The sequence below is a fragment of the Halyomorpha halys genome, unplaced genomic scaffold (genome assembly GCF_000696795.3).
Source record: "Halyomorpha halys isolate HHAL.00 unplaced genomic scaffold, Hhal_1.1 Scaffold7.1, whole genome shotgun sequence".
In the NCBI taxonomy this organism is placed as follows: domain Eukaryota; kingdom Metazoa; phylum Arthropoda; class Insecta; order Hemiptera; family Pentatomidae; genus Halyomorpha; species Halyomorpha halys.
Window position 1 is genome coordinate 1,482,895 of NW_027110368.1, and position 14,378 is coordinate 1,497,272.

Genomic DNA, 14,378 nt, shown 5'->3' on the forward strand with positions numbered 1-14,378 from the left:
GTATTTTTTATACGGTTGTAAATATCAATAAATAAATAAATTTGATTTCCAACTTCTCATGACACCTTGTTTCATTCTCATCTTGCTCAACCTATCCTCGGAATATTTAGGTGCGTCTGTGGCGTTTGATAGTGGCTTTTGTAAAAATCTGAATAACTCATCTAAAAGATTTTATTTTTAAAATCTGTAATTTATTTGATATTTTCATATAACTTGTGTCATTACTTCCCTAAATTTTTAGCTCACATAATTTTTTCTAAGTCAAGCAAATGTCGGTTCAACGTGAAATATTTTTTGCTATCGATTTTTGCATTTTTCTTTAAATTATAATTGAAGTTATTTTGACGAATTTGGTAACTTTCTTTGAACCAAAGGACCCCTCTCAAAGATCTTATTTGAAAATTACCTATTTTTTAAACATATTTATATGAATGATTAAAATGACTTATTATCATTATTTCTTTAAATTCTCAGTCCATATTCCTTATCAAGGTTAAAAAAATATCCAATCTAAGAAAAATATGTATAGTTAGAGATTTATCCATTTTTTAAAAGTTATTTTGCCTAATTTACTAAATTTCCTTGGATCCGATGGATCACTCACTTGGCACTGATGAGCTTGAGTGTCGTGAGATTGGCGAATGAGGGAATGAGGAGCGCTTGGACTGAGCTCGACAGGGGGACGTTCTGGAAGGTGATGCTGCTGAGACAGGGGTGCTTGGCAATCTTGCTACTGAGGAACTCCAGAGCGTACTTGGTCATCAGGACTGGTCCTTTTTTCTCTTTCAGCTTGGTCGATGTGTCAACAGATTCGTCTATAACCTGGTCCTTCTGCAAAACCAATCGTGACATGGAAATCCTCTTAGCATTACCATGGAATAGTTGATATGATTTAGTAATATTACTATTATTAGTGAGGTAATGTTTCATTCTGTTTCTACAAATACTAAATAGTCTAATTCAAACTCTGCATGCATTAGTACGCCTTTACCAACGAACCTGGGAATATTTAAAGCTGGAAGAATGAGAGACTAATTATAGTGCCTTTGAAGTTTCCAACAGACTGGAAAGAGCGTAAACACACTTTCCAATCACCGAACAAACGGCATTATCATAACATTAGCATTTGCATTACGAGTAACGAAACGAACATTACCCCATATTCATCATTTCATATTTTATTAACTAATTATTTAAAGGACAAAAACAAAGGAGGTAAATGAAGTAATAATGAAAAAATTTTAAAGGAATTAGAATTAATAGGTGAAAACCAAATAACAAGTTATTTTGACTATGTAGTTCAGAATATTTCAGAAATTCATTAAGTACAATTATAATAATCAATTAATTAATGCTATTAAGGCGTCCATATTTACATCCCTCGGTATCCCTTTAAAAAATTGACCTCAATTAAAATAAATAAATAAAATAAAATTTAAAAAAATTATATCATCTAAATAATCCAACCTTCACAAATTAGTTCCCGTTATCACACACCTAAATTATAAAAGTGTACTGAATACTAACAAAAAATTGACCCTAATGCTTTCTGGGCACAGGCAAACTAAACAATATTTGATACGTTTAATTAACTACACCATGACAAATGCCCAAATGACGGACAGTTACCCACTTCCGAACACTTAATATATGATTTCAGATATCTTGACCACATTCAGACAAGACTAATAGAGAAGGTTTTTCTGAAATAATGGAGTTGGCCAGAAACTGGATTCATAAAAATACTGATAAAATAAATAAAAAATTTCTTAGTCTTAGATAAAATAAATAGACTTTAAACTACTAAGTGTATGAATGAAGGAACTCAGATTTATTTGATCGTTTATTGTATTTTGTATTTTATTAATTGTAGTTTTAATAATTGATAATTATTTCAGTGATTCATCAAGTACAATGTTAATTACTAGAAATTTACAAGATATTAATTTCATTGAGTCGTCCATCTTTACATGCCTCGGAAAATATTTTACATACCAATTAAAAAATACAGCTCAGGAGAGAAAAACACTTAATTAAGAATGTTGTGCAACCCAACTTCATTGGATTGCCTCATACACAGTATACTTATGATTAGTGAAGAACAATATATTTTTTTTAATCTTATTAATATAAATAGTCACAGCGTAATTGTTTTTTAGATCGTGGCATTATAAAAATTTCTGCATAATGTACTAAAATTATACATGATTTATTTTTTCAATTTTATTATTTCTTTCTTTACATATTTTAATTTTTTCCCCAGCTTTTTATTGTTCTTTAAATAGGTTTAATTTTTCCATTATTTCAATTATAGAAAATTTTCCCTCTTTTTTCCATCACTCATAGAAATAAATTTAACTTAAAAGAATAAAAAAATATATTTCAAATATAGTAAAAAAAAAAATGCATATCATAAAACCTAACGTGGTCGTCCCAATTTACAGTCTATTAATACAAACAAACACTACCACATGCATAAAAAAATTAAAACAGAATAAATAAATACATTAAGCTAACAGTTAAAAGTAATAAATATAAAATTGCATAGATATATAAAATAATGTAGAGACAAAATATGCAATATATGCATGCTCTCAACTGAGGCATCACCACCATTCTCAGCTACCATGCTTGTGATGGTGGATGACTCCCAGGGAGTCCAGAATTATCCCTTCTGCAATTTTCACTACATCCTTGATATCAAGAGTGCCTCCATGATTATTCAGATTTTTATAACAATCAAACAAATTAACATGTACAATTATCAGCATGTACCGTAGTGCATTCAAGTCATAGTTATCAGCAGTACGTATAAAATTAGGCAAACCAAGTTATTAAAAAAAAAAATGATGGTTTAAGCATAACTCACCTATATATGGAATATATAATAATGGAAATTATTACGATCCTGCGAAATTCCGTATTCAAGTTCTCAAGAAAGATACACATTTTGAGGTCCCACGAGTCGAAATAAAATGGTCTGTGTGTCTGAATGTGGTCATTTAAGGCAAGTATGTACCTGGGGCATTACTGTAACTTTATTGATTTACAGGAAGTGTCACTTCATAGAATCAATTTTTATCATTTTCCGATTTACTCAAAAAGGCTTTAATCATTTTCTTTAAACTCAGTATATCAATTTACAATGGAGTGATTTTTAAAATCAGATAGGTCTTCTCCTCATTGAAATAGTCTGACAGGGCTTAAATGTGGATTTTTCAAAAAATCTTCCCCTAAAGTATCTTTGTTTATTTAGAAAAATTAAACATTTCACATTGTTAGCAATGGAGAAACGTAAAATATTAAAGAATTGTACAAATAACTAAAGGAGAACAAAAAACGGAAAAATCCGAGACCTTCCGATCTTTTACGATTGAATTACTAGTACTGGTACTGGTATTGGGATGGAGGGAACAAGTCCAGCAAGTGAGCCAGTGGTCCTTTTTACCAACCTCTGGCGGCTATCTAAGTTGCCGCCGCGTACTAACCAAGGTGGTAGTGTCGAGTTTCATTCTTCGGGACCGTCGAAAAATGATTTTAACTGCCCCAGGTGGTTATCGAACCCACAACGTTCCAATCTAAAAAGAAATTTAGAATTTTCATAGTAGTCCGAAACCAGTAGTTAATACTACGACAAAAACATTTTTCACTGGTGTTTTTTTTTCTATTTGGACTTCGTATATTAATCAATCCATTACTTTATCTCAAATTTATTTATTTTAAACTATAAATTAACTAAGAAAGAGAATTTTAAAATGAATGTCAAACATACACGTATATGTGTATATTATGAAACATGTAGTTCAAGCATTAAATATTATGCAACAAAAATCAAAATTTTCCTTAACAATATTAAAATGTGCAATTTTGTGAAGAAAAAACTCCCTAAACATGAACATTGTAAAAAAGTCAAAAAGCGTGCTATAAAAAATTAGTGTTATTTGAATGAATTTGCCATGATTCAAATTTCTGTAGCGGTTTGAATGAATTTTAGGAAAGGGAAAGGATGCAACTGCATCAAAGTCCGAAAAATAAATCCTTGATTACTCACAATATTGCTGTCGAGGCTGAAATCAGTCTAATAATTCTTATTGTTAAAAGGTGTTACTTTTGTATATTGTCTTTGGCCTTTCGAAAGCTTTATTTTTATGAACTTTAACAAAGTGTAAGTTTATTATAAAAATTATTGGTGAAAATTTCTCCAAACTCCTAAATAAATATATGGTCAAATCAAGCCATAAAGTATCCTGTTTCACGTTAATAAATACTTCTAAACTCAATAAAATATTTTTAATATTTATAGTATGATCGCTGTTGGTATGTAAACTATATAATACGGATAGTTAGATAATGGTTACCTTACTGACGCTGATGACGACTGCCCCAACCTTATGGTTGCTCTTCAGTTCTTTGACCGACTGCTTTATGTCCTTCAGACCCGCAGTGTCTCCATCGATCTCGACAGTCTCTGGACAAGTGCATTTCCTTTCTCCTAGGACAGCCTCCGTGGGGTCCTTGTTCAGCTTGGGCGGGTCCAGCTTGTACTCGTAGCTGAGGACGGACTCTTCGGTTCCTGGTTCGGGGTGTGGATGACGTCGCTGCATGGAGTCAGCTAGAGCCCCAAGCCTATCCACGTACCTGAAAAAGAGCTTTTCCAGCCCTTCATGATCTTTTGGTAGATCTTCCATCGTTGGAAATTTCTCATCAAAATCTTCTATATCGGAGAATTCTTTCTGATCGGTAGGTGCCTTGTCGTAATGAGCTGATTTACATTCTATATCGTCGTGTTCATTCCACCTGTACCTGATTCTTTCGTTTGAGCCTTTATAACTTTTTTTTCCTTCGGTTTTGTCTTTTTGCATATTTTTAAGAAATTGCTTAGCATCGGATGTGAGGGAATTACGTGCTCTCTCGATATCACTGAAGGGGTCAGGTACTTTATTCTTATTTGACTCTGTAACTGTGGCCTGAGGCTTGTTGTACATGTTCCTAAGCCTGGCATAGAAGTCATCGCAATCGTCTCCCATTTGTTTAATTTTAGGTCCAGGTTGTATTACCTCTTTGGAGCGTTCAACACTTGTTTTGTTTAATCCTTTGCCGTCCACTCTCAAACATTTCATACTATTTTCTGATTCTTTATTTAACGTCATTTTATTTGCTTGGTCGTAACTATTTAAAGCTACATACGTCAAGTTTTATTACTTATCCTTAGAGATTCTCATATATATGTGTTGAGTAATCTTAAATTTTTTCAGAAATATATCTGAAGCAACTAATCCACGCTAATGGACATCTGTTTCATTAAACAGCTGAAAAGTAAAATAAAAAAAACATTAAAATGAAATGGTAAATTAATAAATATTTTTTTAAATTTGCTGCAAAAAGTGATTACTTAGCTAATTAAGTTTTAAAGTATTTCTTTATCCTGCATGAAATAATTACCAATATTAGTCATTTGTTGCTAATTATTAGTATGAAGGTGATTAATGTTCAGAGCAATTTGTGTTTTATTTGGCTCGGAAGCAACTTAATCACTTTATTTTTCAATTAAAATTTAATTACTTAAATTATCATAAAATTATCATCTCGAGATTTTTTCTCGATGTCGCTAATAACTCTGTAGAGCTATCCAATACAGCGAATTTTAAAAAAATGCGTTATTTCATAATCTAAAAGTCTTTAAGAGCAGCATGATCCATAATAAAAAAAAATAAAGGACATACCTCACAGTTTTTTATCAATTTAAATACTATATTTTGTAGAAATGAAATAGACAACCATGTTTCAAATTCACTATTATTCCAATTATTGCTGAGTACCTATTTGGGTAATAGTAAAATAATGATTAACTTTGAGATTCCAAATTTCTACAAAAGTTCATCTCTAAAAACATAAATAAAATAAATTCTGTATTTTCATGACCAACAAGTAGTTCTAAAACTATCAAACAAAATTTGAATGCAAAAACTACAAATAAAAAAACATTAAGCCCAAACGCCATTAGTTGCTACGAAAATGTACTTTATTAAATTCGTTTAATATTGACTTACTGTACAAGTATCAATTTAATGATCCCATTTCATAAGGAGAACGATAATTGATCATATTAAATTACAATAACGTATTTTTTACAAAAGCACAACATCAAGCCACAACAATGGAAATTTAAAATATATTTACAAGTTGATTTTCCTATCCGGCCGGATTTAATGAAAGCAATAGGAGTGAAAGTTGTTGCTAATGTCACGTTTAGAACTTACAGAATGCCGTGATAATCCGGAAGATCATTGAAAATTTTCTATTTTTGTCTTTAATTAGGGATTTTATTTATCCACATTTTTTTTTCTGTAACATATTTGAAATATCCTGTTTTAATAATATAAGAAAGTAATTGATATACATTTTGTAAACTTTCAACTTATACCTGAATACAGTTGAGACTTCTTTTCCACAAATGTATGAAAATAAACGCATTATTTTATTGAAAAAATGTTTCTTGATATCTTCGAGGTTGTATTATAAACTACACGAATGTACAGTAATCCTTGATATTTTTTTTTTTAATATTCAAGTAATAGTTGAAAATTTCCCGTTATTCGAGAAACATCCATTTCTGTATTTAGATTTTGTATTACTTTTAACTCATCCAAATAAACATAGTATCTGTTATCTTTATATAAAAATAAAATATGCAAAAGAGGGAAGAACTATTTTGAAAAAATCTTTCTAACTAATGTTAATATGGAGAACCGAATGTTAATTAGTTGACCTTTCCTTCATCTTTCCTCTTCTTATTTTTTCTATTCCTCTTGATCTTGATATCAACAAATTAAAATTCTTGTTTCTTTCCTATTGACCTTCACAACTAGATTTTTATAGTGAAAAAAATAAAGGAAATAATTTAGCTAATTTACATATTTTTTATAAACAAAAAATTAAGGAAATAGTTTAACTAATTTGCATATTTTTTATAGTAAATGTTATTTTGCCTTCTTCCCGTTAAAATGATAAATGCTGCTTAATAAACTTATTAGAAAATATAAAAAAATTAAGATTAACTGTCATTCACTAAGTTAACTTTATGCATTTATTATGATAATTGAATAATTTATCATAAATTGCTATTAGGACTTTTTTATTTTATTTTTAATTTACCTTTAAATTAAATTTATTTATTTTCATGTTTCAAATCAGTTGGTAGGACATATAATCTGTTCGCTGTCAGACACTTTATAATTTATTAAGTCTCCATAAAGGATAAATGACAGTAATAATGAAATAATCAGTGATATATTTTAAGTTTAAATGAGCCAAGTTAGAGAAAGAAGAAAGTAGTAGTACAAGAGCCCAAATAGAGAATACCAGTTATTTCATCCCAATTTTTAATTACATTATTGAAAACTATCTTTCATTACTCAGTCAAAATGCATGAGTCAGTCAAGTATAGTTTGGGGGAGTTAAAAATAGCGGCTGTTTCAAAACGTTTAAAAAAAATAATTTTCCATTCGGAGCTTCATATTGTTAAAACTACCTACAATATTGGAAAACCTTATATAATATCATTTAAAGTAGAGTAAATTTACTAAAATATGAACCCTAACACAGCTGTTTGTATTCAATAGTTCTCGAGATACAGTTTTTTTTAAAGTAACATTTCATTAATAATTGACTTAATTAATTAATAAATTATTAGTTAGTGAATTTACTGTGAGAGATATACATATTAGGAACAATAAGACGTACCGATGTTTATTAGCACTCAAATTAAAGCCAGTTTATTCTACTCTAAAGTAGTTTAGGGCATTTATCTTAGTCGGAGTAGTATTTTTCCTGATTTTTACTGAAATTAATTGATTTCAAGTTTTTAGGACAAAATTTCGTTTGGAAAATTCATATTCATATGCAAATAACATAAAAACCACTACCTCTACGAAGATAAACGTTACAAACTACTTTATCGAATAGAAAACTAGTTTTAATTTGAGTGCTAATAGACATCTGTACGTCTCCCGGTTCCTGAGATAAAAATTTTCCCCCAATAAAGTCATATATTACTGTTTTTTCAGTATGTATTACATAAAATGTTGATTTTTTAAAAACTATCTCAGGAACTATTAAAAGTAAACAGCTCTACTAGTGCTGTAATTCATACTTCATATTTATTCTTCTTTAAATAATATTAGGTTTTCTAGCGTTGTAAGTAGTTTTAAAGATACAAGTTCCCAATGAAAAATTAATCTTTTCTAACATTTTGAAACAGCTGCCATTTTTTATTCCATCTAACTTAGCAGACTCGTCAATTTTTACCAGTAATTATACATAGTTAAAGAAAGAAAAAATTAGTGTTAAATAACAGATTTTTTTTCCACCGGGATCTTGATGGTATGTGTAATCACTTATTTCACTGGTGAATTACTTTTTTAAATTTTATTGGTCATTACAGGTATAAACAGAGCTCAATAAATGACCAATCGATTGGTTCTTGCTATGATCCGAGATTATGATTTTATAGTTAATTTTATGATTAGTTTTGATGATCTTTGAAGTAAGGAATCCTTGAAAAAAAAATTTTAAAAATGGTTTTTAACTACACAGAATTCAATTAAAGTATCATTGAGCTGTCAAATTTTTTATCTGTCATAATTGTTTATAGAAAAATAATTTTGAAAAAAAATGAATAGATTTTCGGTGTTCTGCAAAAAGGACGAAAATGATAACTTTTGGGAGAGTAGATTGTTTACTTTACCTTCTCTAAAAAATCTTTTTTTGTTATGTTTATATTTTCAAAGAACCTATTAACATAGTTAAAATGTTAGTTTAATAAATACTGGATTTTCCAAATTTATCCTGTACAAAATGACGAAATGTATAAACTGAATGAAAAAGAAATTGTTGATTTTATTGATCTATTTAAAAAAAAAAAAATTCATTATACTGCTTTTCTATTTATCACAAGCCAAATATTTTTGGCATTTTAGTTGGATATTCAATAATTTATTACTACTATTTGAGACTATTAGTTGAGAATTATACTCACATATTTGTCGATTAGTGACCGGAAAATAACAATTAAATATTTAATGTATGGTATATCGAAAATATTACAATATTTTAAGAATTTTTACAACATTACTGTCAATGCTCATAAGATTATGAAGTGACCCTCTCAGCTCGCGACAAGAACTGACAACGACGTCGCCTTTTGATCCAAGCTAACATGTAACCATGTCGTGCGTCGTCGGAATAAATCTAGAGCAAATAATTGAAGGGGCATCCTTCACCTTTATAGGATAATATGTAGAGGTGCCAATACGTGACTGGTCATAGAGCAATATATCACATTTATAGCCTAATACTACTTTTAAGCTATATTATCTAATAATTTATTTACAGTAAATAAATATAATATAAACATTTGTGTTGTGAAACCTCGCTTAGAACTATTTTTCCATATATTTAATTTTGATCAGTGTACAAAGAAAAGACTACTTTTAAAAGAAAACTTTTAGCAGCCATAGCAACAATACAATATCAAAACAATTTAATAAATTATAAACCAGACAGAAGAAATTAACTTAGTTCAATTGAGCAGCATTAAAAAGTAGAAATAAATGGAAAACTGCATGAATCCCTCATTAGCCTTGGTCATGATGTTTACAGCCAAAAACTCCCGTTTCAGTTGGAAATGGTTGAAACTACATCAGCATCATACACCAGTTAAGTACTTACACATCTTAAAATATCAATGGTTTGTAATCCGCGGACAATGATTGACAGCGATATCCCTACACCAGTCTTCTAAACCATAGTTCTCGTAGATTTCGTACGAATCGAAATTTATAAAATAGGGCTCAATTTTACTTTGGCAGTGAAGAACTGTATCATTCTCTAGTAGTGAATGCACTACTAACTCACATTTTATTTCTGTTTTAGAGGGTTAGGAAAAAAAAAAAAAAAAAATTTGGCAGTGAAATTGAACCCTATTTTATAAATTTTACTTTGGCAGTGCCCCTATTCCTAGTGAGCATCCAGGCAAACGTATGCCATCATTGTTGACACCGTCTTCAGCGGACCCGGCAACCATTCTTATAATGCCATCCCGCCAAAACAAGAAAATGAAATAGCCGGTATATGTATATATATATATTTGTAAATTCCTTCTTCTTCTTCTTTGGAGGTAAGAAAAAGAAAAGAAAAAGAAAAAAATAATAATAATAGCACAAGTTTTGTAGACAGGACCAGCGGAACGGCCCCTCCCCGTTCCAATAATCCACTAGCGTAAGCCAACCAAGTTACAACCTTCATTGGACCCCTCACCTAACCTTGCCAAAAGGCAATCCAAGGTATCCTTAACACCCAGCTATACATACCTTCTATATGTACGTACCAAATACCCACTAAAATCATTACAGGAGGGTATGAAAAAAAAAAAATAATAATAGCACTCAATTTTACTTTGGCAGTGCTGCGAAAGATGGTGAGGTCTACATCATTGAAGAAGATGAAACCTGAACAACGCCACGAGTTCTTTGAACTGCCGACTGTGCCCGAGTTTATAAAACGGAGGCACATCAAGTTCTTCCACTCGCTGAAAAGGGGGTTGATGTCACACCCCCTGTTTAGAACATTCACACCATCTTCAGCTCCAATAGGAGTTGGCAGCAATGCATGTTGCAGGAACAAACATAATACGTGTGCAACATAGACACGGATATTTTAGTTAAGTTATTGTGAATTTTTAGTTAGAAGGCAAAGAAAATGCTCAAGTATGCCCAACATTTTAGATCTACTCCATGAAAATTCAGTGCAACCCCGTGACCCTACTACATGAATGTAGCTCTGGCTAGAGTACAACTAGCTATATTGGAAGGTTATACATGTATTGATGTGTATGTGTTCCTATTTCTTCGTTTTCTTTCAGATTAAGGGGTTCTGAAATAAAAAAAATTATCTTTGGCTGGTTTATTTTTCTTTTCGTCATATATAGGTACGTGTATATATTTTTTAAAAACTAAATTATTATTTTATTAACAATATTGTGAGAACGTTTTTTTTCGTACCCTTCGATAAAATAAATTATGAAATGTATCATATATGATTTTACTGAGTATTCTCCCCTTGATTACCTTGTGGCATTATAATGTGTTGAAATGTGAATCTATTCTCCTATAACTTACCATCTCAGTTTTTAAGATAGAATTGAAATAAAGTGGAAAGAAAAAAGATAACTTTACTTCCTCTTCCATGACTCTCTTTTTTAAATTATCTTCAAAATATTAAAAAAAGTATTCAGGCGTCCTTTACTGAATTTTTGCTAAAATTAAACATTGTTTGTTTAAATATTTTTTCCATTAAATCCGGGGTTGAAAAAATTGTTTTAAATAAGTATTTTGTTCTTTTAGTTGTAAAATTAAAAATTAAATTTTTGAGTATTGAGTATTATAATACCAAAATTTATGCACATTGCATTGTACTATAATATAATTTTTTTTTCTAGGAATAAACAAATTCCGAAGTAACATGTTTTCTTTAAAATGGAAATTCGATTAAAACTGTTTGGATAAGGGTTTTTTTTTCTTTGTACTATCGAAGCCTACCACTGCCCTACTTTTGGAAAATTAAGGTATATTAGAAAATTGTTAGGGCCCTTTTTTTTTTTTTTTTTTTACACTTTCTAAACCGAACCCATTGGGGCCGAAACTACTTATGGTATTTTTTATTTTATAAGATTAGGGAAATGGCAGCGTTTAAAAGGTCAAACATCAAAACATCCACTTCTTCAGGAGAGGAGCTTTTCAATTTCTAATTTTGTGTATAGAATTCGATATGATCATGACCGGCCCTAATTTTTTTTTTAAATCAACTTTCTACCTTCTGCTCAAATTCAAATTATATTCTGAAATTAGTCTAATTAGTCTGAAAAATCAGTTAAATAAATTAGTAATTCACTCTGCGAGAACTCACTCATTTGACAGGTTTCCTTCTTCTTTTTAATCCCTACGAAATATATAAGCGATATTATGCACATTCAATATAATATTATCAAGAAAGTCTATTCAACACACACAATTGGTAAGGCTACATAATTTATAACTATCTTTAAGGAGGGTCTAATAGCTGAACGGGCTGGAGCGAGGGTCTCAGAAGGTTGTGGGTTCGATCCCACGAGGGCTGGTCAATAATTATTTCGCGGCGGCCCCAAGAAATGAACCTTGACATTTCCACTCTGGGGCTGTATAGATCCTCAATGGAGGACTTAAGCCAAAAAAAAAAAAAAAAAACTAGTATATGTTTATACTGGCAGTTTCACTAGGAAATTCCCTTAAATTTTATTGGACTGCGAGAGGGAAAATGGCGAAGGGAAAAAAGAGCAATAAAAAAAAAAAAAAAAAAACTATCTTTAAGTAATAGTTTACGTTATAAGTAATTACGTTCCTCCACAGGAAAATGTCACTTCTATTTAAAAGTTAAGATTCAGCTGTCTGTAAACTTATCTTAACCCTGAATTGTTCTGGGTTAAGTCTATTATATCTGAACGAATAGGTTAAGTAAGTCTTTAGCCCAAAATCTTCTTATGTAAGCTCTGATAGAAAGAATAAACAAATATGATATAATGATTTTCAGGATCTTGAACTTGACTTGTAATTGTGAAACAAAGTAGCTTATCTTAGCCATCAAAACATAAAAATCGGCTCAGTCGTTTACACTCTACATTTTTTTAATAACTGCAGTTACTAGTTCCAGTAAGGATAGAAGAATATAAATTGAAATTCATAACTTCTCCATGAAATTCCCTTTCTTTTGATACCTCATTCCTCAGTATCTATTGCTCCTGAGAAACGGAAAATGGAACGATACAACCTATTATGTTTATAGTGTCCTATAAATGAGTGGCCATATTGTGGGAGTAGATACTGTATATTAAGTGGAACAAAAAAGTCCATATGACCCATGGTCCGATATCCAACTGTAAGACAAAAATCAAATTTTGGATTCCTAGCTGTTATAGGTGGTTTGTTTTTCTCAGAAATACTCAAATAAATCTACTTTAAAAAACTGGATGAGGGACCAAAATAAAGATGAGAAAATTTCCGACAAATGTAATGGGTTGGATCTAGCAAAGAAGATAATAAGCGTTACATGACATTATGCTAAAGTTTTACAGCCCAACCAAATGTCGAAAAAATAAAATTATTAAATCTTAATTTTCAACATAACGTTATAGAAGGCTTATTTATTTAGTTTTCACAGATCAATCCCATTACGTTTATAGAAGTTTTTTTTTAATTTGGTACCTCTTACATTTTTGAAGGGAGCTTTAAAGTAGCTTTATTTGGGTTTTTCCGAGAAAAACCAAAGATAAAAGCTAAAAACACAAAATTTGATTTTTATCCCACACCGTGAGAATTGGACTAGGGTCATATGGACTTGTTTGCTCCTCTTTAAGTATAGTATCTGCTCCCACAATATGGCTACTCATTTATGGGACACCCTGTATGTACGATATTGAGGTTAGTGATTATAATTCTTTATCTTCTAACGTAATTTAATCAGAGTTTAACGAACTTTCCTGTCCAAAACTAAGTAACTATAATTAATTAAAAATATAACTTTTTGAATGATGTATTCACTATATCGTCAGCGGTAGATTGTATTGGTTTTTATTAATACCATCTATATAAAATGGATTGAGGACATTTTTTTTTTAAATTATTTCTGTCCTGACCTCTAGTTAGCGTTTCCTAGTTCGAAAATGAGCCAGTTCCTGGTGTTCTCCTTCGCGGTCCCATGATTGGACAATCTTCCTGTTAAAGGGAAGAATTGCGTAACAGGGAACACAAACAATCGTACGTACATTGAGGATCCCTGACAGTATGTGATGGAAAACGTAACGTAGAGATTTGTTTTATCTTGAAAGTTTCAGAATTTCTACTTTTTTTTTTATCTTTATAATTTTTTATTTGCACCTGTAAATCTAGTTACCGAATGTCTACTTTTAGATTTATATCCAAAAAATGATTTATAAAGTCGCTGAATATAACATTTATTTATAATTGCAGTGAAGGTGCAAGCTCAGTGATTCATTAATCGTACTTTTTTGTTGTATTTATTTCTGGAAAAAAATATTCTTTTATAACTAATATAATGTACAATCAACTTAACATTTTTAAAATTATACAACAAACTAATTTTTAAAAGAACAATTTTACAATTAGATACCAATTCACCCTATTTACAAATTTGTGACTATACCAAAAATTTAAATAGTATTTTTCTAATTTTTTCTTACCCTGAATTATGTGACGGACATAAGTCAACAACATATGTCCATATTCAAAATCATGAATTTATTTCGTAAACAGGGACACCTGCAAAGA

General features: G+C 30.4%; 2 protein-coding genes across 2 annotated transcripts in view; one reads left to right on the plus strand and one right to left on the minus strand.

The window, feature by feature from the left end:
• Positions 1 to 5,300, minus strand: part of LOC106677113 (uncharacterized) — an 8,278-nt gene extending 2,978 nt beyond the window's left edge. Inside the window, exons 1-2 of the mRNA XM_014414828.2 lie at positions 4,359 to 5,300; positions 605 to 831 (exon numbers count right to left, since the gene is read on the minus strand). Of these exons, the coding sequence (XP_014270314.1) occupies positions 605 to 831; positions 4,359 to 5,150 (1,019 nt within the window). The 5' untranslated portion in view covers positions 5,151 to 5,300. The remainder of the gene's footprint in view (positions 1 to 604; positions 832 to 4,358) is intronic.
• LOC106677122 (lipase 3) overlaps positions 1 to 14,378 on the plus strand; it is an 83,551-nt gene that overhangs the window by 41,553 nt on the left and 27,620 nt on the right. The window lies entirely within an intron of this gene.